Source organism: Lepidochelys kempii, chromosome 17 (assembly GCF_965140285.1).
Source record: "Lepidochelys kempii isolate rLepKem1 chromosome 17, rLepKem1.hap1, whole genome shotgun sequence".
Classification (NCBI taxonomy): Eukaryota; Metazoa; Chordata; order Testudines; family Cheloniidae; genus Lepidochelys; species Lepidochelys kempii.
This window is the reverse complement of record NC_136396.1, coordinates 2,377,722-2,405,007: the sequence shown is the minus strand read 5'-3', so window position 1 is coordinate 2,405,007 and position 27,286 is coordinate 2,377,722. Positions and strand designations below refer to the sequence as shown.

Here is a 27,286-nt window from a genome sequence, read left to right as displayed (position 1 = left end):
AGCTGCGCCGTGGGAGCGGCGGGACCCCGGAGAGCCCGGCCCGGCCCCACGCTGGCCCAGAAGGCCCTGCCCGCCTCGCCGCTGAGGATGTCCCGGAAGGCGCCGCGGACCGAGGTGTGCGCGGACTGCAGCGCCCCAGGTGAGGGCTCCGGGCCTCCCCCGGCCCGGCCTGCGCGCACGGGCTCGTCCGCCGCCGGGGGGCTGGGCAGAGCCGGGGGGCAGGCCCCGCTGGGGGCCCCGCTCGGTCTGGCTGGGGGGGGGGCGGGAGCTTGTGCGCTAGGGGCAGAGGGTGTCAGACCCCCCCGCAAGCCGCTCCCCACTGGTGCAGGGCTCTCGGGGGGCGGGGCAAGGGGGTGCCTGGAGCCCCCCCTTGGCTCGGCTCGGGTGCAGAGCAGCTGGGGTCTCTGGGGAGGGGGCTCCCGGTGAATGCCCCTGCCAGTGCTGTCCTGGGCACTCGCTCCCCTGACCCTGGGCTGCAGGGGGTGGCCAGGGTGGGAGCCCTAGCAGAGCCCGGGCACCATCGCACCTGCCCCTCTGGCAGCCCCACCCCGGGATGGGGCTCTGCTGCCCGTGTGCCGTCTGCAGGGTGGGCCAGCAGCTGGGCTGGCTGGTGGGTTCCACCCCCAGGGGCTCCCTGGGGCAGGACTCGGATCCCTGTTCGTGTTTTCCAAACCGAACGGTGCCCCCCAGCCCCGAGGAGTCTCCCAGGCAGGATTCCCCGGCGTGGATTTGGGTCGGGGGAGCGTGGCGGGGCAGAATCAGGCCGACACTGGCTCCTCGCGCTGGCCCCGGCCTGGGAGAGAAGGTGCATTTCTCTGCTGTGGGGCCCGACAGTCGAACAGCAGTGAGGTCATCGGAAGGACTGTGGTATCCGAAGGCCTCGTGCCGAATGAGCGTGTCCGTTTGTCCGTTCATCGCACTGCCAGGCGTTGGGCCGGAGCGCGGCGTGCCATGAGAGACCAGGTCGGAGCTGCTAGCGGTACCTCCCCTCCTGCGACGCTGCCTCCCAGCCATGGCGGCGCAGGCCCCAGGCCAGAAGGTCTGCCTTGCCAATGGGGCATAGCTGGAAGCATAGTCCCCTATGGCAATGGAGACTTGGGGGTCCTTCCCTTCGCTACAGGAGGGTCCTAGGCCCTGCGAGAGCACCAGCTAGCCAGCTCAGGCCTGGCATGGATGGGAAGGAAGATCTCCCGTTAGCATGGTGCCTCATGTGTGCCAGGGCGTGTGTGGGGTGGGAAGGGGTGGAGATGCGTGCCGCAGTGCTTGGTGGTACAGAGCACCACGGGGTGGCCCTGGAGTCGTGCCCCAGTGTCTCACGCCAGGGCCGAGCGCAGCAGGGATTCCTCGCTGTGGAACTGGGAAACAGTTCCTTCAATCCGTATCCACGTGAGGAAATGAGTTATAAAATCCGGCGGGGCTGCTTCCTGCAGACAGGGGGGCCCGGCGCGTCCCCGGCGGGAGGTGGGTGTGTGCGCCCATTGTGAGCCTGGCCTCGGGGTGGGCAGGAGCTGTGCGAGTGCTTGGCGCCCAGGCACAGTGGCATGTGCGTTCCCAGCCCACTTAGAGCACAGCGTGTCTGTTGCCCCCTCCCATTCCCAGAGGCAGTTCCCCTCCCACGAGGCAGCTGGAAAAGGCCAGTAAGCACCAACAGAGGCCCTGCCCTCTGTAGGTGCAGGGTCCCTCTGGGCACCCCGGGGTGCTGAGTGTTCCCGCTGGCCCCTGCAGTTCAGTGGGATACTGCGGCCCTTGCTGTCTCTGGTACTTACACAGTCCCCTGCGATCTCTCCTGCCCCCTGGCAAGCAGGGCTTGTACCCCATCGTACAGCTGGGAACGCACATGGCAACTCCCTGGGGGAGCAGGACTTGAACCCCCGGCCCAACCTTACTCCTGAGCATGAGCTTGCTGGTGCCTGGGTACCCCCAGCAGAGGTGGGATGTGGGGTGCGGGGGCCCTACCCTGTCTCCTCTGTGCTATGTGCAGCACGTGCTTGGCTAGGATGGGCCTGTGGTGTGCACGAGTGGGGGGCTCTGGGGGCTCCTGAGCAGGTGCCCAGCGCTGCCGACTGCCAGATGTGGTGAGGTGGGAAGAGGACACCCCCTGCTGGGACCTCCTCTTCCGGCTACACTGTCATGGACATGCCGGACAGGAGGAGGTGGTGCCCAGGGCCTGCCTGGCTGTCCTGGTGCTGGGTAGCACCGTGAGCAGGCTGGGGCAGGGAGCTCCAGCTACGGCCAGGCCATGTTTCCAGTGGCTCAGGGTGGTGACCATGGGACCAGCATCGTCTCCCCTGCAGGGTGGCAGAGGTGATCTCTGGGATCCTACTGCAGCCAGAGGGAGCTGCATGCTGGCCCCTGGGGGTCCCTGCTGCTCTGTGGCCTGGGCAGCCCGAGTGGAGATCCCAGGCGAGGTGTGGGATTGGCCATGCCGGGCCGGGGGCTTCTGGCCTCAGTCCCCCGATGGCGGCGCGCTCTGTTCACGGTGGCGGCCGCGAGCCCAGAGACACAGATGCAGCTGGTCTTGCTGCCAAGGCCCCTTGTTCCTGTGCCATCTGCATGCCTGTGAGGTGCCCACGCTTGTCCTGCGGGGGGGGGGGGGGGGCGTGACACGCTGGCTGCGCAGGGCATTTGCCTCATCCCTCTTACTCCTCCTCTGCAGACAGCCAGGAGAGGCCTGTGTCCTCTGGCCGTTGCCTGATACTGACGGGGGCCTCCGTACCCCTTCCAGGTAGCTCTGGGACCCCCCCCCATGCCGCTCGCCCAGCAGCTCTGCCCCCCACCCCGGTGAGCAGGGCAGAGGCTGGGGGCAGGGCTGGGGGATGCCGCCTGGGTGCTCCGGGCATGGCGAGTCAGCAGCGCAGCTGGGGCCGGTCCATGGGCCAGGCTCCTCTCCAGTGCAGCCAGGAAGGAAGCATGGGGGGGGCCTGCTCCATCCGCAACAGCCAAGCTTCCTCTGCAGGGACAACAGGGGAACTCGGCCCTGGGCCCCGGTGCCAGGGCTGGGGGGAGGCGCTGCTGAGAGCCTGGGCTATTGCCCCCCACCCCCTGGCATTCGGCTGCAGGCCCCGTGGAGGGCTGGGTGTCCTGTCACCCCCGGCAGGCCAGGCCCCGTCCCCATTCGGCAGAGGCGGCAGCCCATGCAGAGCCACAGGTGGAACCCAGGAGTCCTGCAGTGTCCACTATGCCCCCGTTCCGGCCTGTTATCCAGTGTGGCTTGGCAGGGGGGTTCCCTGCATGATCAGTGCCTGCCCCACAGCGTCTTTGCAGGGCTGTGAGGCTGGGGGGCCCCAGGCCTGGCTACCTCTGTGGGCCGTCCCTCCCCGCTGAGTTGGTGTAAGTCTGGCTGGGCGGGGCTGCCCCTCTCTCCCACTGGTGAGCCGGCCATGTGGCCATCTCCCACGTTGGCCAGACCACGCAGCCTGAGCCCTGCAACCTCCTGGCTTGAGCCTCCCCAGCCGCAGGCATATCGGAGGCTGATCGCTAGGACCCTCTGCCAGTGGCGACCCCAAGCTGCCTCACTCGGGTGGGCTCCTCTGGCCCCCGCGCTCATGAGCATTGAACCCCCTTGGCAGCAGGGCAGATGGCTCTCCGGGGGCAGAGACCGGAGTGGCCCCAGCGCAGGGGTTCCCAGCCTGGCAGAGCACCTGGCCTGGGGCGGGGACTGACGGGGCAGGAATGTCCCCTGCACTATCCCAGGGCTTTGTCTGGCACCCGCCCGGAGCAGCAGGGCTCCTGGCCCTTCCCCGGGGGCCCATCCCCCTCTCTCAGGGCGAAGGGCTCCTGGCTTTGCCTGTCAGGGCTGTGCCACCTTGGGTGTGCACCTGTGTTATCGTGTCCCAGGGGGCTCCCCTTTCCCTGCGACCAGCCCGTTCGGGGAGCCCTGCCGACGGGGGGGATGGGTGGCATGCTGGCTGGTGCACCGGGAAGGGGGGTGTGGGGCTCAGCCTGTGCCCAGGGGAAGCCTGGCTCGTGGGCTCCTGCCTCCCCCAAACACTTGGGAGGCACCAGCCTCCCGTGGGCGCTCCCGCAAGCCAGTGGGCCTGGGTGCATTGCAGAGCGGGGGGGGGGGGGGCTGGCACTGCTCCCTCCTCAGGTTCCTTCCTGAAGAATTTAGCTCCTTCCCATGACCAGATCAAACCTCTTCCCCCAGCCCAGCGCCGGCCGGGCTCTGGGATCCGGCTGGGCTTCCGCGAAGGCTTTGTCCTGGGCTAGTCAGGCCTGTCACGGCCACCCCTGCCAGTCCCTTCTCAAAGCTCCCTCTCTGCCAGGATTGGGGCCTGGTTCCAGCACTGGCTCCTGGCCAGATGGCCGGGCTGGGCTGGGTGGGGCAGAGCACGGGGGCTCTGGCCCAGTGCCCAAGCAAGCGGCTTCCCCAGTGGCTGGTGGGCCTGCCCGGCGGTGTGTGGGCCCGCGGCTGTGCCGGGAGCCTGCGGACGGCCCCTGTGGCTTGTATCTGACTGGCCCAACTCGCTGGGATTTGAGCCCAGCAAGGGGCTCTGAGCTGGGGCTGCAGCTTCCCCTGTGCCCAGCCCGTGCTAGCCGCAGGTGCACCATGGTTCTGGGCTGGGTTGGGTTGTGGGGCGTGGAGCTGCCTTCTGCTGGGCAAGGTGCCGACGGGGCCAAGGGCAGGTGGGGGGCAGTGTGGGCAGTGTGGCTGGATGGGGGGTGATGGCAGCGCGGGAGCTGGGCTGGGGTCTTTCCCCTAGGCCCCCGTGTTGGACTGGGGCAGCCCCTGGCTGTCTGGATGTGCTGGGGTCCGTGGGCTGCTCCGGAGAGCTCTGTCAGGACCCCAAGGGCTGCGCTCGGGGCTTGGGGGGGCCATGGGAGGGCAGCCTCCCCCTTGCTCTGGCTCTCGCGAGGACACTGTGCCCTTGGCTTGTGACTCTCTCCTGTGCAGCAGCGCGGGGCAGATGCAGGCCTGGCTGGGGGCCGGAGCCACCCGCCCGCTGAGCAGAGTTCCAGGCAGGGCACCGTCACCTGCGCTTCTCCGGCCGTGGGGGAGCCCTGGGCGCGGCCTCCTCCCCCCCAGCCTGTGTGTGGCCTAAGGCAGCTCCTGCCTCCAACTCAGTCCCTGGCTGGCTGCCTGTGCAGGGTGCTGGGGCTGCGGGAAACCTTGACCTCCTCTTGCTCTGCCCCCCAGCCTGGCAGAGGCTGAGCTCAGACCACCCCCCTTTGCTTTGCAAATGGCTGGTTTGAACTTTGCAAGCAGCATTTGCATAACATGTCTCTCCAGCTCCCAGAGCCTGGGGAGGGCGGCCAGACTGGGCCTCACGGGAAGGGACAGAGATGGGGGCTCCACCGGTGCTGTCCTGCAGACCGGAGCAGCTGGGTGTGTGTGGGAGGGGGTAGTGGGTGGGATTTTGGGGCACTGTCAGAACTGTGGGGGCTGGGCTGTGGGGTGGGATTGAGGGGCAGGGCTGGGGGCAGAGGCAGGCCAAGGATAGAGGGGCCGTGAGACAGGGCTGGGGGGGGCAGGGCTGAGATAGAGGGGCTGTAGGGTGGGACTGGGGGCCACAGGGCTGTGATAGAGGGGCCGTGGGGCGGGGCTGGGGGGGCAGGGTTGGGATAGAGGGGCCGTGGGGCAGGGCTCCGGGGGCAGGGCTGAGGGGCAGGGCTGGGATAGAGGGGCTGTAGGGTGGGGCTGGGGGGGACAGGGCTGGGATAGAGGGGCTGTGGGGCGGGGCTGGGATGGAGGGACTGTAGGGCAGGGCCGGGATAGAGGGGCCGTGGGGCAGGGCTCTGGGGGCAGGGGCAGAGCTGGGGGAGGTTCCCGCACAGGACAGCATGTGGGGGAGGCCCCTGGCGGTGTTCAGGGCACACGCACATGCCGTGGCAGGCGGGGCCTGGCCCTGGCTCTCGTTCTCCCAGGGACCTTGCCGCAGCTGTTGCGACCCCTGGCCTGGCTCCGAGGGAGGTGGCTGCCCCCCCCCCCACAGTCCCCGTGTGACCTGCCCTGTGTCCTAGGGAGAGCCCCCATGGGTGCAGCCCCCGGTGCCACCCTAGCCAGGGACTCCCCTTGGCTGCCACCCCCCTTCCCAGGAGGCTCAGGGGACGCCCCCGGGAACCTGCTCTGCTCCCCGCTGGACGTGGGGCTGCAGCGGGCTGGCGGGGGTGGGGGCGGCGCTGACGCAGGCTGCAGGAATCAAGGCCGGGCGGCAGAGCCGGGAGGCTTCCAGGGGCCGTGCCGGGCACAGCTGGGCCGGCCTGGCATACGGCCGCCAGCACAGAACTGCCTGGGGGCAGAGTAAATGTCTCCTCCTCCCACAGTGCCCGAAAGCCCCCACCATGGGGCAGGCCCCCTATAAACACCAAAGAAAGGTCGGGAGTGAGGGGCACCGGCAGGGCTGGGCGGGGTGGGGAGCCTGGGGCTGGGCTAGCAGGGGCTGCGGGTCGGGAGTGAGGGGCACCGGCAGGGCTGGCCGGGGTGGGGAGCCTGGGGCTGGGCTAGCAGGGGCTGTGGGTCGGGAGTGAGGGGCACCGACAGGGCTGGCCGGGGTGGGGAGCCTGGGGCTGGGCTAGCAGGGGCTGCGGGTTGGGAGTGAGGGGCACCGGCAGAGCTGGGCTGGGGGTCGGGACTTAGGGGCACCGGCAGAGCCTTTGCGTGCCCCTTAGTGGTCGAAGAGGGCCCGTCTGTGGGGCTGGGAGGGTGGATTCCGTGCCCCCCCACCCTAGGCCTGGCTCAGTGGGGCAGTGTACAGCACCGTGGACCCTGGGGGAGCAGCTGCATGCTCGGTGCCCATGCTGGGCCACCCTGCTCGTGCCCTGCCCTGCCCTGGGGGGTGCCTGCCGGAGCTGATGCCCGGCCCTGGCGCGTATGAGAGAGCTGGGGCGGGTGCTCCCTGCAGCCAGGCTGGGCTCCCCGTGGCGCGGGCCGTGTGCCCCTCCGAGTGGGGGCAGGGGAGTGGGCTCTGAGCCGCAGTGCACGGCATCTCAAGTGGCCTTTTGTTCTCGGGCCGAGTGCTCCGTTCCGGCTGGGCTGGGGGAGGGGCTGGTGTTCCCATGCGGGCCATGGGGCGAGCGTGGCACGGGAAGGCTCTGGGGTGGGGCAGGGGCAGGAGGGGGCAATGGGGCTGTTCCCCTGGGAAGGGGCAGTGGTACAGCACCCTGGGGCGGGCTGTCTGCTCCGTGGCCCCCGCCCGCTGGCCTCCCCTGGCAGCTGGCGGAGCGGTGGGCGCTTGGCTCCCAGGCACTGGGTTACCCCGGCTGTCCAGCCGAGGTGCGCTGAGCCTGGGCCTCGGGGCTGGCCTGCTGGGGGGTGGTCGGGCACAGCTGGGAGCCTGGTGCCATGTGCGCCAGGCACACGGGAATACTACTGCTGCTGGCCATCGGCACGCCCGGGCAGAGCTCTGTGGGGCGGAGCTGATCCCAGGGGCCCGGGGAGAGGGCAGGGGCCGGGCTGCTGGCCCGTTCCTCCCCGTGTATTCCCTGGGGGCAGGGGCGAGGCGGGTTTCTTTGCCCACAAAAAGCAGGTACCGGGGTCCGAGCACAGGGCTGGGAGCCATCCCCTCTCTCCAGCTGCTGAGAGCTCCCCCAGTGCGCTGCGTCCCGCACCCAGGGCTCCCCACACCGCTCTGTGATGCTGATGCTGCCTGGGGGCCCCCTGGCACCTGGCGCGGCCCTGAGGGAGCGACACGTGGGCGAGGAGCCGGGAATAGCTCTGTGTGTGGGAGGCTGCCGGGTGGGGGAGGGCGTGAAGCCGGCTGCGCTCTGAGCTGGCAGAGCTGCTCTGGGATTGGGGTGCAGGCCCGACTGGGAGCGCTCCCCCCTGTCTGCTGTGAGGGGCATGAGTTCAGTGAGTCACTCGTCTGCCCCGGGGGGTACCGTGTGCGCCGAGTGGGGGGTCACCCCATTGTGTCCATGGAGAATACGGGCCCTGAGTACGGGGCAGGGGCTCCCAGCAATCCCTGTGCCCGCCACGACCTTGCAGCCAGTTGTGTCTCTGCCCTGAGCCCCCTGGCGGGGCAGGGAGGGGGAAGCAGGCAGCTGGGGGGGGGGGGCTGAGAGCACATAGCTCCTGGGGGGCTGCGACTGCAGCAGCCCCCTGGATTTAACCCGGGCAGGTGCTCGACCGGAGCGGCTCTGAGCCCTGGCCTGTGACTAGGCACCAGTAGCCAAGTGGCTGGTTTGAGGGGATGGGCCACAGTGGGCATGGGGGGCCTGTCCCAGGCGGTGCCAGCTGTGCCCAGGAGGCACTGGGCTGCTCCTGCTTGGTGGCTGGCGGGCTGCGTGGACGTCCCTGAATGCGCACTCAGCCCCTCCGTGCCCCCGGGGATGGCTGGTGAGTATATAATTCCTGTGGCCATGCAGCTCGGGGAGCCTGGCTGTGCACTGGGGTTGGGCAGCGGGGGCTGCTCTCTGCCCTCCACCGCACCCCCCCCAAGCCCCGGGGCCCCGGCAGGGTCGGCCTTCCAGGGAGGCTCCTGGAAGTGATGGTGGAAAACCCGAGGCCTGTCTGAGCCAGTGGGGAGCCCCAGCCGAGTGCTGCCCTGGGGCTGGCACCTTCTGCTCGGCTTGGCCATGGGTGGGTGCCCGCTGTGCCCACTGGTGGGTGCGCAGGGCTCGTCCCCCGGGCCTGCAGAACCCAAGCCAGTGCCCCCCTTCCCGGGCCTGACGCCCCTGCAGAGCCACGCTGCTCCCTGCCTGGCACCGTGCCTGCCCTGCCCCCCGGCTGGGCATGGGAGCGGGCCCTGGGCAGGATGAACAGTCCCTGCTCCCAGGCCGCCCCAGGCCTGGAGCCAGGTTGCTAGGGGAAACCTTAGGGTTTCCCTAGCTACGCCTGAGCCCCTTAGCTGTAGCTAGGGAAACCTTAGCAACCGTCCCCATGGCAGCCGATGGCGGGGAGCAGCCAGATGGGCCCTGGGAAGCTCTGGGCAGGGACGGGTGACTGACACCCCCAGACAGCAGGGTGGGAGGGGTAGGCGCCCCTGGAGGTGAATAGCAGAGCAGCACGGGGGTTGAGGGGGGGGACAGTGCCTGGGGCTGTCTGCGCTCTGCACCTGGGGGAGGGGCATTGGTGCTCCCCCGCTGGCATATGCTCCAGCTTCTCCCACGCTCTGTCCGCTGGAGCCCCCTGGGGGCCCCCCACCCATTCGCTGCACTTGTGCCACCCCAGAGTGACACGCCCCAAGCAGCTGCCCCCTGGGCCTGCTCCAGCTCCGGGGGTCGGGGCTCTGCTCTGGCTGCTGGCCACCCACCCTGGGGATCTGGAGCCTGCTGTGAGTCCCTCGGTGCTTCACAAACCCTAATTAAACCTCACATTGAGATGGGACTTGTCCCCGGTCACACACTGAGTCAGTGTGAGAGCTGGGTAGAACCCAGGAGTCCTGGCTCCCAGTCCCTCTGCTCTAACCACCAGACCCCGCTCCCCCCCAGAGCTGGGATAGAACCCAGGAGTCCTGGCTCCCAGGCCCCCCGCTCTAACCCACCCCCCTCTCAGAGCCAGGGCATTTATCCCTTACTCACCAGCTTGTCTGGAGTGCTCTAGGCCTTTGTGGCCGAGTGCCCGGCTGGCATTTACCCGGTGCCCACCCTGGGTCTCCTCACCTTTGGGGCGAGGGCCCAAGCGCTCATGAGGAAGGTCCCCTCCTGCCAGGCTGGGCCAGCCACCGAGCCCTTGGCAGGTGTCCCCGGTGGGGGCCGTGGTACTGGCGTGTGCCAGGCCTGCAGGAGGGGCGTCTGACCCATCTCCTGCCCCTGCAGACCCTGGCTGGGCCTCCATTAACCGCGGCGTGCTGATCTGCGACGAATGCTGCAGCATCCACCGCAGCCTGGGCCGGCACATCTCCATCGTCAAGCACCTGCGCCACAGCCCCTGGCCCTCCCCGCTGCTGCAGGTGGGTGCGGGCAGCGCCCGGGGGGGCACCCCGAGCCCCATGGGCGGGGGGAGGGGCGCTGGGGGTCTGTGCGGCTCCCCCTGCCTGGCACTGCCCGTGGGTGCGCTGCCTGATGCAGCGTCCCTGGGAGCGGCAGGTTGGTGGGGCTGGTGCTGGGATTATTCCGCGTTCCAGCAGCCGCGACTGGTCCCCTCCCGGACTGCCGGCCCTGCCTCGCCAGTGGGTTCGTGCCCACGGCTTGCTGGCCTGAACGCCCCTCCCCCACCTTCCCGCTGCTGGGGTTTGGTTCAAGTTATTTTTATTGTGTAACCCGCCCTGCCAGCCCAGCCCTAGCGCCCCTCACTCCCGCCCCGCGGCCCCTGCCAGCCCAGCCCTGGCGCCCCTGGCGCCCGCCCCGCGGCCCCTGCCAGCCCAGCCCTGGCGCCCCTGGCGCCCGCCCCGCGGCCCCTGCCAGCCCAGCCCTGGCGCCCCTCGCGCCCGCCCCGCGGCCCCTGCCAGCCCAGCCCTGGCGCCCCTCGCGCCCGCCCCGCGGCCCCTGCCAGCCCAGCCCTGGCGCCCCTCGCGCCCGCCCCGCGGCCCCTGCCAGCCCAGCCCTGGCGCCCCTCGCGCCCGCCCCGCGGCCCCTGCCAGCCCAGCCCTGGCTCTCCGGCAGCAGCTCCGAGGGCCAGGGGGTGCGTGGTGGAAGCGGCGCTGAGCCGGTGCGTCTCTCCCCAGATGCTGCACACTCTGGCCAGCAACGGAGCCAACTCCATCTGGGAGCACTCGCTGCTGGACCCGGCACAGGTGCAGAGCGGGCGTCGCAAGGCCAATCCTCAGGACAAAGTGCAGTAAGTGTCCCCCCGGGGGGCGGGGAGGGGCTAGCCCGGCGCGGTCTCACCCTGTCCCCTCTCTCCCCAGCCCCACCAAGTCCGAGTTCATCCGGGCCAAGTACCAGATGCTGGCCTTCGTGCACAAGCTGCCCTGCCGTGATGACGACGGCGTCACGGCCAAGGACCTCAGCAAGGTAGGGGCCCGAGCAGCAGGCGTGGCACCGGGGGGCCTGGGGGTGCGGTGCCCTAGTGGGGTAGTGCTGAGCACCGGGGCTGGATCCCAAAGGGGAATGCCCAGCTGTGGTGGGAAAATGTCCACCCCTCTAGCCCGCCGTGCTGGGCGCTGTTGGGGGCAGGGGTCCTCGGTGCCCTCCAGTGGGCGCTGGGGTGGGACTGGCACTGGAGACTCATGCATTGGGCACCAGTGGGCCCAGGTTGGAGTCATGCAGTGTTATGAGGGTGCCTGGGGCTGCCCCCTTGTGCATGTGGGTTTCCCTCACTGAGACCATCCGAGGGCAGCTGCTGCTGTGAACAGAGCCAAGCCCTGCTGGGCCCTGGGCTGGGGCAGCCCGTCAGCGGGCTGGGGGGTGCCAGGTTTTCTCCTCACCCCGGCTCGGCATGGAGCAACCAGCGGGCCTGGATCCCAAGTGCCATTCGCTGCCCGGCCCTGCCCCTCCAAGCGAGGCAGGTGCTGTTCCAGGCCCTGAGACCCTCCCCTACCCCAGCCCCTCCCAGGGCTCCTCTCTGGGGCCAGGCGGGGGTGGGTGCCATGCCCCGGGGCGGTCCGGCAGGTTCCCAGAAGGCCGGTGGGATGGGAGGGCAGCTGACGCTCCGCTGTGTCTCCTCTAGCAACTGCACTCGAGTGTGCGGACGGGGAACCTGGAGACCTGCCTGCGCCTGCTCTCACTGGGCGCCCAGCCCAGCTTCTTCCACCCGGTGAGGCCTGGCCGGGTGCCTCTGCCCTGCAGCGGGGAGGGGAAGGGGCGCGGGCTCTGGGCCGGGGTGGCTCAGGAGGGCAGCAGAGGTCTGGCCGGGGGGTTGTGGTGATGCCAGGTCTCCGTTCCTGTGCTGGCACTAAGGGATCTCAAACTCGAATCACCACGAGGGCCACGTGAGGACTAGTACGTCGGCCCGAGGGCTGCACCGCTGACCCGCCCAGCCCCTGCCCTGCCTCTTCCCACTCCTTCCCCGTCCCCATTCCAACCCCTTCCCCAAAGTCCCCACCCCAACTCCGCCCCCTCTCTGCTCATATTCCAACTCCTTCCTCAAATCCCTGCCCCGGCCCCGCCTCTTCTTCACCTCCTTCCCTGAGCGCAGGGCTCCCCGCTCCTCCCCACTCCCTCCTGGGATGTGCTAAGTGCCGCCGAACAGCTGTTTGGCTGCAGGAAGCGCCTGGAGGTAAGCAGAGGAGTGGGGACATGGCATGCTGTGGGGAGGGGGAGCATGGGGTGGGGAGCTTGGCGGGCTGCAGGAAATAATCCTGCGGGCCGAGTGTTTGAGACCCCTCCACCAGGTGGCTAGGGCAGGCCTGGGCGCCAGGGGGGCAGAAGCTTGGCATGGTGCTGGGGTTCCCGGTTCACTGTTGCAGCAAGGGGCACCTCGTCTCAGGCCCGATGCCAGCCCCAGGCCAGGCCAATCTCTAGTCCGGTGCTGCACTGCCCGCTAGTGCCCAGCGCTATGGCTGCTCCGGGAGGGACAGAGACCCGTGACCATGTGGGGCCTGGGGGAGGCTCCCTAGAAAGAGAGCGGCCAGTGAGGGGGCCCTCAGAGCCAGGCACCCTGGGACAGCTCACTCCCAACCTGCAGCCCCCTGCTATTCCCAGCCCCGGTGCCCCTCACTCCTGACCCGCAGCCCCCTGCTAGCCCGGTCCTGGTGCCCTTCTTGTGGTTTGGTGCGATGTGCCAGTTGCCCTTGTCTGACTCTCCCTTGCCCTGCCCTAGGAGAAGGGCACCACCCCACTGCACGTTGCTGCCAAGGCTGGACAGATCCTGCAGGCTGAGCTGCTGGTGGTGTACGGTGCCGACCCTGGGGCACCCGATGTGAACGGCAGGACCCCCATCGACTACGCCCGGTGAGTGCCAGAGGCTGCCTGGCCGTGGGACCCTGGCTGGCTGCCCTGGAGAGGTTTCGCACGGACCCTGTCCAGTGATTACAGCAGCCCAAGGGCAGTGCAGGGGCGTCCGCGTGGGTTGCTGGAGCCTGGAGCCTCTGCCGGCCACAGCCTTACACCAAACGCAAAGCAGCTGAGCCAGTGCCCGCAGCGGGTGACCTGCAGACGCTTGGCTGCCCTGCTCCTGGTCTGACTTCTGCCCTCCCCCTGCAGGCAGGCAGCCCAGCACGAGCTCGCGGACCGGCTGGTGGAGTGTCAGTACGAGCTGACGGACCGGCTTGCTTTCTACCTGTGCGGCCGCAAGCCGGGTGAGTGCAGGGGCCAGGGGGAGACCTGGGCGGGCAGAGAGCTGGGGGGGAGGGGGCCATGCCCCGGGGAGGGCAGGGAGCTGGCGGGGGGGGGGGGGTTGAGCTGGGGGGGGAGGGGGCCACGCCCCAGGGAAGGATCTGAGCAGCGGGAGGAAGGGGAGGGATGCGAGCCGGGGGGGGGGGGTGTCGGGTGTCGCTGGGGCACAGTGAGCAGTGGGGTAGGCGGGTGCTGCGTGTGGGGCTGGCATGGGGCCCATGGGGGGCTCTTGCTGGAGCTGGGAGTGGGGGGCTCTGCCTCTGGGCCAGCAGCGCCCAGCTAACCGTCGGTCCCGTTGTTTTTCCAGACCACAAGAATGGGCATTACATCATCCCGCAGATGGCAGACAGGTGAGCGCCCGCCCGCCCCGCTGCTGGGAGACTCCCCCACCTGTGAGGGTGGAAATGCCGCCACCCTGTGGGCACTGCCAGAATTGCACCTTGCTCCCACTGATCAACTCAGCCGCACGGGGTGGGGAGGGGGCAGCAGCGTGGGTCTCCCCTCCTCCGCTAGCCCGCACCTTTGGTGCATGCTGGGTCGGGTCGACAGTCTGGGACCTGGCTCCCCTGCCCCTGAGTGACCTGCCCTGGCACGGGGACACTCGGTCTCCACGGTGCCCCAGGCCTTGGCCCCACTGGGGTCCTGCCAAGGGGCATTGCCAACACCCCCATGCTGCCGGAACGACCCAGCCCCTGTGCACAGGAGACGCAGCAGCATCATGCCCCCCCCCTCCCCTCAGCGCCTAGGGGCTGGCAAGTGCTGGACTGTGGCAGGGACTGGGGCCTGGAGCCTCCTCGCGGGGCCTCCTGGCAGGGCTGCAGCTGGGGTAGGCGCTGGACTCGCCTGTAGGGAGCGCTGGAGGAGAAGGGGGCCCCTGCGGGCCCCCCGTACCCAGTGCCCCCTTTTCTGGTTCCCGTGGCCAGTGCCAAGCCTGCCACTCTGCTCCCCTGTGTGTGTCTCTTGAGTGGTCCCTGGCATGGGCGCTGCCCGTGGGGCAGACTGGTGGCTGTATGCCCCTGTGTCTGCCTGTGAGAGCGCTGCCTGGGGGCTGTGGGGCAGGGCAGGCATGGCGGGTGTGGGTGTGGCTATGACAGTTGTGGGTGTGGCCTATGTGGGCGCGACCATGCCTGTTGTGGGCGTGGCTGTGGGCGTGGCATGCCACTCCTGCTCTGACTGCGTTTAATGCCCTCCTTTATCCTGTTCTCCCCTCCGCTGCCTTCTCCGGAGTGCAGGGCGCGCCCCAAGGGCACGGCGCAGAGGTATTGTCCCCTCCGCTCTTGTCTCTAGTGTCCGGGTGCGACGCGCCCCACGCCGCTGGGACCCGGCTGGGCGGCCCCTGCCGCTGGGTCTGGCCTTAACGTGCCCCCAGCTGGTTCAGTCTGTATAGTGGCAGGAAGGGATTGATAGAGGGGGAGAGCAGGGGGCATGGTGTGGGCTCCCCACCCACCCACAGCCCTGCCGGTCCCCCTCACTCCCGACCTGCAGCCCCCTGCTAGCCCAGCCCTGGGACCCCCCCACACCTACCCACAGCCCTGCTGGTCCCCCTCACTCCCAACCCACAGCCCCCTGCTAGCCCAGTCCTGGGATCCCCCCCACACCTACCCACAGCCCTGCTGGTCCCCCTCACTCCCGACCTGCAGCCCCATGCTAGCCCAGCCCTGGGACCCCCGCACACCTACCCACAGCCCTGCTGGTCCCCCTCACTCCCAACCCACAGCCCCCTGCTAGCCCAGTCCTGGGACACCCCCCCACACCTACCCACAGCCCTGCTGGTCCCCCTCACTCCCAACCCACAGCCCCCTGCTAGCCCAGTCCTGGGATCCCCCCCACACATACCCACAGCCCTGCCGGTGTCCCTCACTCCCGACCTGCAGCCCCGTGCTAGCCCAGTCCTGGGACCCCCCCACACCTACCCACAGCCCTGCTGGTCCCCCTCACTCCCGACCTGCAGCCCCCTGCTAGCCCAGTCCTGGGACCCCCCCCACACCTACCCACAGCCCTGCCGGTGTCCCTCACTCCCGACCTGCAGCCCCGTGCTAGCCCAGCCCTGGGACCCCCGCACACCTACCCACAGCCCTGCCGGTGTCCCTCACTCCCGACCTGCAGCCCCCTGCTAGCCCAGCCCTGGGACCCCCCCACACCTACCCACAGCCCTGCTGGTCCCCCTCACTCCCAACCCACAGCCCCCTGCTAGCCCAGTCCTGGGACACCCCCGCCACACCTACCCACAGCCCTGCTGGTCCCCCTCACTCCCAACCCACAGCCCCCTGCTAGCCCAGTCCTGGGACCCCCCCCACACCTACCCACAGCCCTGCCGGTGTCCCTCACTCCCGACCTGCAGCCCCCTGCTAGCCCAGTCCTGGGATCCCCCCCACACCTACCCACAGCCCTGCTGGTCCCCCTCACTCCCAACCCACAGCCCCCTGCTAGCCCAGTCCTGGGACCCTCCCACCTACCCACAGCCCTGCCGGTGACCCTCTCTCCCGACCTGCAGCCCCCTGCTCTCCCAACCCTGGGATCCCCCACCCACGCACAGCCCGGCCGGTGCCCCTCACTTCTGACCCACAGCCCCCTGCTATTCCTTTCCTGATCCACATCGCCCTGCCTGTGCCCCAGGACTAGCCATTCACCACGGTGCCTGGTCGGTATGTCGTGGCTAGGTGAGCTGAATGCCATCTATGGCCATGCGGCTCACCCCATTGCCTGAGGGTTTGTGGGGCGTCGGCTGGCAGGGGGCACGGCCCAGCAGTGACCCCTCTTGCTTTGTCTCCCCCCGCCCCGGCCATGTGCAGCCTGGACCTGTCTGAGCTGGCGAAAGTGGCGAAGAAGAAGTTACAGGCGGTAAGTGGGGCTGGGGGCTGGGCCCGGCTGGGGGGCAGGCCTGGCCTGGCCTGGCCTGCAGCAGCCACCTCTCGCAGACCAGCTGCCCTGGGACAGGGCTGATCCCAACCCCTGGGAACCCCCCACCCCCCATGGGGCCCTGCTGCCGAGGGGGCTGGAGCTTGCCGAGCCGAGGGGCTGCTCCGACTCCACCCCCGCATATTGCCCCCACCTCCCGTGACCCGCCCATCTCTGCTTCCAGCTCAGCAACCGCCTCTTCGAGGAGCTGGCCATGGACGTGTATGACGAGGTGGACCGCAGGGAGAACGACGCTGGTGCGTGGGGGGGGGGTGGCGGGTGATGCCAGGGCGGGGGGTGATGCCGGTGCATTGGGGGATGGGCAATGCCAGGGCGGGGGTGAAGCCAGTGTGGGGGCAGAGGGTGAACGATGGTGGCGCATCAGGGAAGGTGGGCGATGCTGGGGTGGGAGCAAATGGGTGATGCCAGGGGAGGGGGGTGATGCCGGTGCATTGGGGGGGCAGGCGATGCCAGGCCGGGGGTGGGGCAATGCTGGGGAAGGGGGGTGGAATGATGCTGGCGCTGCGTTTTGGGGGGTTGGGGCTTTGGGGAGCCAGGGATGGGTTTGGCCCAGGCTCTGTTCCCAGCTAGGAGCCCCCCCCATGCTGTAGCCTGGGCCCTGGGGTGCCGTGTGTGGGGCTGCTCCTATGGGTGCTGAGGTGCCCACTCCCTATGGAAGCCAGTGTCAGGGAGTGCCCAGACTCCTCATCACCCCCCCCACGCCCAGCCCAGCTCGGGTCTGGCTGTCAGCCCCAGCCCTGTCATTCCTGTCCCAAGGGCAGGGCCTTGCTGTCCCTGGCTGGCTGGTGCAGGGGGCGTGCGGCTCTGGGATCTCCCGGGGGCGGGCGTGTTACTGTGCGTGGCGCAGCCCTGGGCACTTGGGGAGAAAGCTGCCCCCCAGCGCTCTCGCGTGCTGGACTCGGAGCTTGGCAGGGCAGAGGAGAGCAGAGGTGTCCATCGGGATGGGTCTATCCCCAGGTGCCCCCATAGCGGAGCTGGGAACAGACCCCAGGCTCGATTCACCAGAAGACACTCCCCCGGCCGCCTCCCTGGCACAGCATGGCCGGCTGGCAGATTCCTCGGCTCTGCCTGGCCGTTGGGCTCCCAAGGGGGCGGCGGCTCTGCCAGGCGCAGGCGGGGATCCCTCGGGGTCTGGGTAGCAGGATCCCAGTGCCCGGGGCTTCGCCCGGCTAAGTCTGGCCTGGAACGCTGCCAGCGCAGCCCCAAGACGTGCCCAGCCGGGCCTGGTGCTGCCCCCGGCTTCCAGGGTCACTCGGCTGGGGGCGCTTTGCGGGGCTACAGCTGTGATGTAGCTACAGATGCTGCTGCCCCAAGCCTGGGGGTCACAGTGCGGGGCCCCGTCACAGAGCGGTCTGCCCAGGTGGTGCCAGCGGGCCCCAGAGACCATCCGCCCCTCCCCGGCCTGGTGTGCGCTGGCGGGGGCAGAGGTGCTGGGCTGGGCGCCAGTGACCGGAGAGGGCAAGGCTGGTACAAAATGCCTCCGTCAGGACCAAGTGTCCACAGGGATCCCTGCCCCGTGCAGCCCCCAGTGCCCGCCGGCTTGCGTGGGGGAGCCCAGCGCTGCTCCTGGCCGACAGCTCCGCTGTGCGAGCAGCCGGCGGTGGGGATCGGGAGCTGGCCGGGGTGCTGTGACAGGGTCGGGCGCTGGAGGGCCCGGAGCTGGATAGGGCAGGCCATGGTGCCAGCACCCGGCGCAGGGTGCCACAAGCCAGCCAGGGTCGCTGCTGCGCAGCGGTGGGGCTGGCCCTTCCCGGGGCGCGGGGGAGGCGGGCGCTGCTGGGGCCTGGCTGGGGATGTGGCTCAGACACAGAGCAGCTGGCTCCCTCCGCCCCGCAGCCGGGAGCTGGGCCCGCCCTCCTCATTCCTTGGCAGCCGCTGACGCCCGCCTGCCGGCTGGGCTGGACAGGGGGGCTCCTTGCTGGAGTTCCTTCAACAGGCCGTGGGCTGCGCAGGGCCGCGGGGGCCGGGCAGCCGTTGGGCAGCACTCGAGGTGGGTCTGGGGGGGTCCCGCGCGGGGAGTGGCTGGCTGCACCCCTGCTGATCCTTCCCCCGGGAGGCCCCAGCCGGCAGGGCCCTGGCCGGGGGCTGGGAGCAGCCGCTGGGGTGGGCGGGTGTCTGGCGGGGTGAGGAGGTGGGGGGAGGCTGGGAGCATTTCTGGGTTCGGGCTTGCGGCTGGCTGGTCTCTCCAGGGCGGAGCTCCTGCCCTTGCCCCGCATGGTCCCCGGGAGCCTGTCTCCCTCGGGGCAGAGGGGGGGGGTTGCACAGGGTGCCCTGCAGGCGATTGCCCGGATGGAGGCTGCTGGCACCGCTCAGCGGAAGAGCCCTGACTGCTGCTCTATGCTCAGGGCCGACTGCCATGGGGCAGGGCTGTTGGCTGGGCCGCGCTCCCCCCCCACCCCCAGCTTCCCAACAGCACAGCTGTGCCCACAGGCACCCGTGGTGGACGGGCGCTGGGCTCTGAGCAGAGCTGTGCCGCGGGGTGTCCGGGAGAGGGGTGCAGTGAGCCCCCAGCCTGGCTGGGCGGCCATGGGGCCGTGCTTGGAGCAGCCGGCCAGAGCTCACGCTCGGGGTTTGGCATTGTCCCGATGGTGCTGCCACATCGCTGCATGGCTCGTGCCAGACTGGAGCCGTGCCCAAGCTACCGGGAGTACCCGCTCCTCCCTTTGCTCCGCGAGTGGCTGCGGGGCGTGCGCTGCCCTCTCTGGGCCGTGGCTGGGGGCTGAGCCAGCAGCCTGTACTCTGGGGCTCCTTCCCGGCCGTGCGGCGAGTCCCAGCCCAGCTCTCAGTGGCTTCTTTGGAGGGGTCCAGCCCCCTGCAGGCAGAGAGGGGGGAGCCCATCTCTGGGCGAGTTGGCCCAGGCTCCAGATGCCCCTGGCACTGGGGCCTTGCATTTGCCTGACTCAGCAGTGGGGCTTCCCCTTCCCTGTGCTGGGGGCTCCTGCCGTTCTGGGGATGCCCCCAGCTGCATGGGTGCTCCTAGTTGGCAGGAGGGGGTGGGGGGTGCCTGAGCCCACCCCAGGGGGGTGCGCGACAGCAGCCTGGATGGGCCAGCTCTGGGGCTGGCTGCGGGGCTCTCTGGAGGGACTGGGAGTGCCGGGAGAGATAGCGAGGTCACCAGGACTCCTGGGTTCAAACCCTGCTCTATCCCTGGCTCGCTGCCTGGGCTGGTCCGGGCCTTCTCTGGGTCTGTTTCCCCCCAGTGCTGCGGTCCAGTGTGTCAAGCTCCCGTGGGGCTGGGCCTGCGTCCCGGGTGAGTGTGGGTGGGGGCAGGGGCATCGAGGTGCCCGGTAACCGCTGCCCGTCTGCTCCCTGCAGTCTGGCTCACGACGCAGAATCACAGCACGCTGGTGACAGAGCGCAGTGCTGTGCCCTTCCTGCCCGTCAACCCCGAGTACTCCGCCACGCGCAACCAGGTATGCCGCTCCCCGCTCTGGCTGGCGCTCCCTGCCCCTGACCGGGATAAGGGTCACACCAACCCCAACTCCTAGGGCCTGGCACCTCCCCTGTGCCCCTGGGTCTGGGGGCCCAGGCCTTGGGCCAAGGGGCTCAGAGGGTCCCCTTTGCATGATCCCAGCTCTGCAGTGCCCCCCTCTGCCTGCCCTGGGCTCCCCCTTTCACAGCTCTGCAGTGCCCCTCACTCCCGACCCACAGCCCCTTCAGGCAGTGCGGGTGTGCTTGCTGTCTTGCCCCCGGATCAGCCTGACCAGCCCTGCTTGAGGCTGCCCTGGGTGCTCGGTGCAGGGCATCTGGCCAGGGCAACAGAGCGGCGGGCCCCAGAGGTGCTGCAGCCTGTCTCACCCACTCTTTCCTCCGCCAGGGGCGGCAGAAGCTTGCCCGGTTCAATGCCAGGGAGTTTGCCACCCTCATCATCGACATCCTCAGCGAGGCCAAGCGACGGCAGCAGGGCAAGAGCCTGGTGAGCCCCACAGGTGAGTGGGCGAGGGGGGAGAGCCCCACGGGGGAGGGGGAGGCCAGGGAGGATGGTGGCGTCCCAGCTGCCCGGGGGGAGAGGCGGACTGGGCAGAGGCTTTCTCCTCGCCATGGCAACCCGGCTGGGGGGCAGCATGACTGTGGTGCCCCAGCACTGGGCTGGCATTGGCTGGCTGTGGCTCCCTGCCCCAGTGCATTGTGGGTGCTGAGACACCGAGACCCTCGTCTTCCCACAGACGCCGTCGACTACCCGGTGCGGAGCCAGAGTGACCCAGACGACCAGCACGACTACGACAGTGTTGCCTCTGACGAGGACACGGACCAGGAGCCGCTGCGCAGCGCTGCCCGCAACAACCGTGCCGGGTGAGCCCCCGCGCTGCCCCCCGGGCACCCCTACCATCCGCCCCGCAGCCCCCTGCAAGCCCAGCTCTGGGCTCCCTGTGACGGGTTGGGTCGCAGAGACCCCCTTGGTACTGTCACCTGATGTGGTGAGACTACCCCGAGCCCATTTTCCCTGGCACCTTGGGACTGCAGTACCCTGTCTTGTTGAGCCAGACACGCCAGCCTGCTGCAAACACAGCCCAGGTCTGAACCACGTCCCCCAAAAGCTGCACGTTACCTGAAAACTGCTTAAGAAGTGATCCTGTCTCCAGCACCCAGACACCCAGTTCCCAATGGGGTCCAAACCCCAAATAAATCAGTTTTACTCTGTATAAAGCTTATCCAGGGTAAACTCATAAATTGTTCGCCCTCTAGAACACTGAGAGAGAGATCTGCACAGCTGTTTGCTCACCCAGGTATTAATTACTTGCTCTGGGTTAATTAGTAAGTAAAAAGTGATTTTATTAAGTATAAAAAATAGGATTTAAGTGGTTCCAAGTAATAACAGACAGAACAAAGTAAATTACCAAGCAAAATAAAACAAAACCACACAAGTCTAAGCCTAATACAGTAGGAAACTGAATACAGATGAAATCTCACCCTCAGAGATGTTCCAATAATCTTCTTTCACAGACTAGAGTCCTTTCTAGTCTGGGTCCAATCCTTCCCCCTGGTACAGTCCTTGTTTCATCTCAGGTGGTAGCTAGGGGATTTCTCATGACTGCAGCCCCCTTTGTTCTGTTCCACCCCTAAAATAGCTTTGGCACAAGGCGGGAATCTTTTGACTCTCGGGTCCCCACCCCTCCTAAATGGAAAAGCACCAGGTTTAAGATGGATTTCAGTACCAGGTGACATGGTCACATGTCCTGTGCGACCCCCCAAGCCTTCATTCTTCCCAGCCTGGCTTACAGGAAGGCCTGCAAGCAAACAAAGCCATCCATAGTCAATTGTCCTGGTTGATGGGAGCCCTCAAGATTGCAAACCACCATGAATGGCCCACACTTTGCATAATTACAATAGGACCTCAGAGTTAAATTTCATATTTCTAGTTTCAGATACAAGAATGATACATTCATACAAATATGATAACCACACTCAGTAGATTATAAGCTTTGTAATGATTCCTTACAAGACACCTTTTGCATGAAGCATATTCCAGTTACATCATATTAACACTCATTAGCATATTTTCATAGAATCCTGTGGAGTGCAATGTCCCACTCCCCCGCAGCCCCCTGCTACCCCAGCTCTGGGGTCCCCACCCACTCCGACCCCCCCCGAGCAGCCCCAGCTAGTGTATCAACACCGTGAATCAGTCTCCCCAGGGGCTCCTTCCCGCCGCTCGGGAAAGGAAGCTGGGTCATCTCTAGGTGTCCTGGTGGGTCCGAGCTGGGGCAGCTGCTGGAGTCGGGTCAGGCTGGGCCCAGGTTCCTGGCCTCTTCTCTTCCTGGCTCCTGCCTGGACCTGGGCCACTGGGTGGTGAGCTCTGGAGGGGGCTGTGGGCGGGCACGGGATGCCTGGAGCCAGGGATGGCACTGGGGACCCTGCTCCCTGCTGCCCTCAGGATACCCGTGGGGCGGGCAAAGCCACTGCAGCTCGGGTCCTGGGGAGAGGAGCTGGTGGGTGCCTGCTGTGCCATGGCCCTGCTCCTGGACAGGCCCCATTTGGCAGGTGGCCTCCGGTGCCAGTGTGGTGCCAGGACTGGGCACCAGGGCTGAGGGGCAGAGTGGCTGGGGCCAGGCCGGGGCGTGCCGGGCGCTGCGGCCGGGGGCGGTGGCCGGCGCGGGCCCCCTGCTCAGCCGCTCTCCCCGCAGAGCATGGACTCCTCGGACCTGTCGGACGGGCCCCTCACGCTGCAGGAGTACCTGGAGGTGAAGAAGGCGCTGGCAGCCTCTGAGGCCAAGGTGCAGCAGCTGATGAAGGTGAACAGCAGCCTGAGCGACGAGCTGCGCCGGCTGCAGCGTGAGGTTCGTTCTGGGCACTGTCCCGCCGGCTTCCCGCCCGTGTGCGGAGTGAATTTTGGTCTGTGGCGGGGGTGGGGCCGAGGGGTTCGGAGTGGGTGCGGGGGTGAGGGCTCCGGTTTGGGGGGCAGGAGGGGGCTCCGGCGAGGAGAGAGGACTCCCCCCGGCGCGCTCTCCGTGCTGCAGTGCCAGGGCTGGGCTGTGCCTGTCACACTTGGGGCCAGGCCGGGTCACCCCGGCCTCGGCAGGTCTGGGCCACGGCAGAGTTGGGGCTGGGGGGAGGGGTGCCCCAGCCATGGCAGGTGGGGGGCTGGGCTAGGTGGGGGCCACGCAGCTTACAGGGGACTTAGGTGCCAAGGTGGCCCCGGCCTGACACCCCCAGTTGGGGTCAATCCCGCTAAGGGAGCGTGTCTGTGGGGCCAGTGCTGGGGCAGGAGGGGGCATGTCCTGGGGGGGAAAGGGGATTTCTGTGAGCCAGGGAGAGTGGGTGTGTCTGGGCCCAGTGCTGGGGGTGCATGTCTTTGGGCTGGGAAGGAGGGGGTGTCTGTTGATCTGGTGCTGGCAGGGGAGGAGAGTGCAAGTCTGTGGGCCCAGGGCCATGAGAGGGCGTCTGTGGGGCTGGGAGTGAGGCAGGAGGGGCATGTCTGTGGGCCTGGTGCAGGGGCCAGGGGTGTGTGGGGGAGGGGCAGGGGGCATGTCTGTGGGCCCGGTGCCAGGGGCAGGAAGGGGCATGACTGCGGTGCCGGGGGGTGTCTGTGGGGTCCTGGGGCGGGGGGCCTTTGTCTGGGCACGGTGCCGGCGTCTCCACCATGCGCTGCTCCAACCCTCCAGATCCACAAGCTGCAGGCGGAGAACTCCCAGATGCGGCAGCAGCCGGGCCCCGGGCATGCAGTGCCGGCCCCCAGTGAGCGCTCGGAGCATGGGCATGGCGTGGCCACGGCAGCAGCTCACCGGCGCGACCGACAGGCCTTCTCCATGTACGAGCCGGGCTCTGTTCTCAAGCCCTTCGGACAGCCCGTGGACGAGCTGGTCGGCCGCCTGCAGCCCTTCCACTCCAGCGTGAGTCCTGGGGGGTCAGGGCCACGCCTGTCCCAGGGTGTCCCCTTGCTGCAGCACCCCCGGGCACCCCTTTCCTCACCTGGGTGGCATTGCAGCTCTGCGCACTGCTGCCTGGGGCCCGGAGCCCCCCGCCCTGCTCCGTGGCTCAGGCTCCCGCTCCAGGTCTCTGCCACCGGGTGCTGGGGGGAGCCAGCCAGCATGCAGGGCCGAACAGGGGTTCCCCTGGGTCCCCAGCTGCGAGATCAGGGCCCTCTGGACAGCAGCATGGCCCAGAGGGACCAGCCCCCGGACTCCTGGGTCCTCATCCCAGCTCTGTGTGAACGGGGCCTGTGCCGTGCTGGGCCGCACAGCGAGTGCTGATGCTGCTTGTCAGTGGCCACAAGGCAGCTGGACTCCCCACGGCGGCATCTGAGGGGGACAGGCTGCGCACGTGGGGGCTGAACCTCGGTGCTCTGCCTGCCTGCCAGACGGGGTGCTGGGCATGGCGCTGACTGCGGGGACTCTGCGCCCGTGGGACCGACTCACCACTCTGGGGCACGGGGGCTGGTGCAGCCCCGCTGGTGGTGGGGCAGGGCACTGTTGTGAGGCAGCGCCCAGCAGCCTGGGCTTTGGGGGGGTCGCTGGGCGCCAGCCTGGGGGTAACGTTTGCTGTGTCACCAGGAGGTGGAGGATGAAGCTGTGTACTCCACGCACATCCCGGCCAGCGTGTACCGGGTAAGGGGGCGGGGGGGCTGGAGGGGACCCTGGGACTGGCTTCCTGTGGGGGTCGTGCTCCCCCTGCTATTCGTGCGACACACGGCCCCCTGTGCCTGTGGCAGGAGAAGCGAGCGCCCCCCCCGGCCCCGGCACTGGCCCTGGAGAAGCGTGCATTGCAGTCTGCATGCCGTGCCGACACGTGTCTCCCCCCAGGGAAGCCCCTGTTTAGCTTCGAGCCCTGCTGCCCGGCCTGGGGGTGCCCTCTTGCCACGGTGTGCGTGGGCAGCCCAGTCACGCACTGGGTGGGGGTTAGCGTGGGCCCCCACAGTGGGGCGGGGCCCGAGGGGCTGCTGCCAGCTGGAGCCTTGGTGCAGCCGGTTGGGACGGACGCTGTGGAGTGGGGGGAACTCGTCATCGACTGGGAGTCAGCCGTGCCGCGTGCGCGCCAATGGGTGTCTGTCCGTGGGAGCGGCTGGAATTGTGATTCTGGGGGGCTGGCACCTTTCGTACCCACTCGCCCCAACTCGCCCTGTCCTCTTGCAGATCCGGAAGGGGGTGTCTGCCTCCTCGGTGCCCTTCCCCCCCTCCTCCCCGCTGCTCTCCGGCACGCAGGACGGCGCCCGCCACATGGTGATGTACTCACTCTGAACCGAGGGGGAGGGACCGGCCCTGGGGCAGACTGGAGTGGGGGTTAAGCCCTCAATGCTGGGTGGGCGCATTGTCCCTGTGCCCAACACTGGGGCAGATCCCAGCCCTATGCCTGGGGCAGGGGAGGGCTCTGTACAGGGAGCCCCATGACGAGGCTTCCATTGCGGGGTTCCCCAGCCTCGCGGGGGAGGGTCCAGGAGCCTACCAATGGGGGGAAGGGGTGTCATGGACCCCGTGGGGAGCCGAGGGTGGAGCCTGCACCTGACGCTGCCCCTTCTCCCCTCTAGACCAGCAAGCTAGACCGGCACGGCAGTGGGACTGACAGCGACTATGACAACACGCAGGCTGGCGAGGCGCTGCTCAGGTCAGGGGCATGGCCGGGCGGGGGGCCAGGGAGGGGCGTGGCTTGGTGGGGAGGGGCGGGGCCAGGGAGCTGCTGCTCTGGGCAGGGGCGGGGCCTGGTGGGGAGGGGCGGGGCCAGGGAGCTGCTGCTCTGGGCAGGGGCGGGGCCTGGTGGGGAGGGGCGGGGCCAGGGAGCTGCTGCTCTGGGCAGGGGCGGGGCCTGGTGGGGAGGGGCGGGGCCAGGGAGCTGCTGCTCTGGGCAGGGGCGGAGCCTGGTGGGGAGGGGCAGGGCCAGGGAGCTGCTGCTCTGGGCAGGGGCGGGGCCTGGTGGGGAGGGGCGGGGCCAGGGAGCTGCTGCTCTGGGCAGGGGCGGGGCCTGGTGGGGAGGGGCGGGGCCAGGGAGCTGCTGCTCTGAGCAGGGGCGGGGCCTGGTGGGAGGGGCGGGGCCAGGGAGCTGCTGCTCTGAGCAGGGGCGGGGCCTGGTGGGAGGGGCGGGGCCAGGGAGCTGCTGCTCTGGGCAGGGGCGGGGCCTGGTGGGAGGGGCGGGGCCAGGGAGCTGCTGCTCTGGGCAGGGGCGGGGCCTGGTGGGAGGGGTGGGGCCAGGGAGCTGCTGCTCTGGGCAGGGGCAGGGCCTGGTGGGGAGGGGCGGGGCCGTGGTGCACTTGGCTGCTCTCCAGGCCCAGTGCCCATGCTGGCGGGCAGAGCGCTGGGAATCCCAGCCAGTGTTGGTGCCCAGCCCCCGACGCAAGGGCCCTGGAGCAGCCTGGGGCAGGTCTCCTGGCAAGTGAACGCCTCCCATGGCCCTGGTTCGTGGCCTGCTGCCCCTGACCCAGCTCCGTCCCTGCAGCATGGATGGGAAGCGGTTCCTGGACCTGGGGAAGGACGACGAGTTCCACCATGAGCTGGAGGCCCTGGACGGGGAGCTGGACCCCGGGCTGCCCAGCACCGAGGACGTGATCCTGAAGACCGAGCAGGTCACCAAGAACATCCAGGAGCTGCTGCGGGCTGCCCAGGAGTTCAAGCATGACAGGTAGGGCCAGGCAGGGGCTGAACTGGGGCTGGGGGTGTTCAGAGCCATAGGCACTAGAGAGCTGGGCCCCCCTTTCATGGCCAGGTTCCCAAGTTCCTCATGGTGGGGGAGAGACTGGGGGCTGGATCCTGCCAGCCCATGACCCCCTGCAGTTCTGGTTGGTCTAAGGGCTCTGCCTCAGTTTCTCTCAGGCTGCCCATCCCCCAGAAGTGGCTGCATTGCTGGGGGGAGGTGCTGTGCCCGGGGGTTGGGGCAGGCTGCTCCAGCTCCCAGCTGCTGCCACGGGCATTTCCTCCTCTTGGTGTTGGCTGGGGGTTGGGTGCGGAAGTTGGAGCCACCTGGCGCCCCACTGGGGGTGGGGACCGTGCAGTGCCATGGCTGAGCCAGGCCTAACGGCTCTGCCTTCTCCCCAGCTTCGTACCCTGCTCCGAGAAGATCCACTCCGCCGTCACCGAGATGGCCTCGCTCTTCCCCAAGGTAAGAGGGGCCTGATTGCCCGGCCACGCCTGTTCTGTGCCCAGGTGCGGCCGTGTGGCTTGGGTTGCACCCCCATCCCATCCCCCAGCACCCCTGCCTGGCAGTGGAGCCCAAAGGCCTGTCTCTGCCTTGCTGCAGAAGCCAGCCCTGGAGACGGTGCGCGGCTCCCTGCGGCTGCTCAATGCCAGCGCCTACCGGCTGCAGAGTGAGTGCCGCAAGACCATCCCGCCGGAGCCTGGCGCGCCCGTGGACTACCAGCTCCTGACGCAGCAGGTCATCCAGTGCGCCTACGACATCGCCAAGGCCGCCAAGCAGCTGGTCACCATCACCACCCGCGAGAAGAAGCTGTGAGGTCTGGCCCCCCCCGGCGGGCGGCTCCCCTGGCTAGGACGTGGGGCCGGGGACCAGCCAGCGCAAGTGTCCTTAGTCTGCCCACGGGACCTGAGCACGTGCCATTCCTGGCCCCCCGTGCTGCCAGCGGGGGCAGAGCGCGGCTCCGGCTGTGCCCCCTCCCCCCATGCTGCCAGTGTCCCCGCGTGGGGCAGAGTGCGGCTCCGGCTATGCCCCTGCCCCAGCCCGTCCCCCACGCAGCAGCGCCGCCCTGTGGCCACTCCCAGACGGTCAGTGGTTCTGTCCCCAGCCTGGGCTGCGTGTGCCCCTGTACATAGCCCCTCGTTCCGTTCTCCCGGCCCAACCCGCCACCAGCCAAGGAACCACTAACTGGCAGCAGGGTGCTGCCCGGAGCCTC

The 27,286-nt window shown here is 68.7% G+C and overlaps 1 protein-coding gene across 4 annotated transcripts; it reads left to right on the top strand.

Moving 5' to 3' along the window:
* Positions 1-27,286, top strand: GIT1 (GIT ArfGAP 1). 4 transcript variants are annotated; one of them, XM_078849191.1, is made up of 22 exons: positions 1-139; positions 9,697-9,830; positions 10,545-10,657; positions 10,728-10,833; positions 11,489-11,575; positions 12,581-12,711; positions 12,964-13,058; positions 13,403-13,445; positions 14,328-14,354; positions 15,888-15,936; positions 16,178-16,250; positions 19,330-19,427; positions 19,832-19,943; positions 20,181-20,307; positions 22,142-22,292; positions 23,118-23,345; positions 24,006-24,059; positions 24,585-24,671; positions 24,977-25,053; positions 25,879-26,061; positions 26,475-26,538; positions 26,677-27,286. In XM_078849191.1, the coding sequence occupies exons 1-22, from the start codon at positions 88-90 to the stop codon at positions 26,887-26,889; spliced, it is 2,304 nt and encodes a 767-aa protein (XP_078705317.1). In that variant the 5' UTR covers positions 1-87; the 3' UTR covers positions 26,890-27,286. The 4 variants fall into 4 exon arrangements, with proteins under 4 accessions (XP_078705317.1, XP_078705318.1, XP_078705319.1 ...); XM_078849192.1 differs by lacking the exon at positions 14,328-14,354; XM_078849193.1 differs by lacking the exons at positions 14,328-14,354; positions 24,006-24,059.

What these genes read in the sequence shown, in the direction of transcription:
- GIT1 (XM_078849191.1), top strand. Translation starts at nt 88, where the DNA reads ATGTCCCGGAAGGCGCCGCGGACCGAGGTGTGCGCGGACTGCAGCGCC. An exon ending in ATCCCGCAGATGGCAGACAG is followed by an intron (nt 13,446 to 14,327) that starts GTGAGCGCCCGC and finishes TCCGGAGTGCAG; the next exon opens with GGCGCGCCCCAAGGGCACGG. An exon ending in TGCAGCCCTTCCACTCCAGC is followed by an intron (nt 23,346 to 24,005) that starts GTGAGTCCTGGG and finishes CTGTGTCACCAG; the next exon opens with GAGGTGGAGGATGAAGCTGT.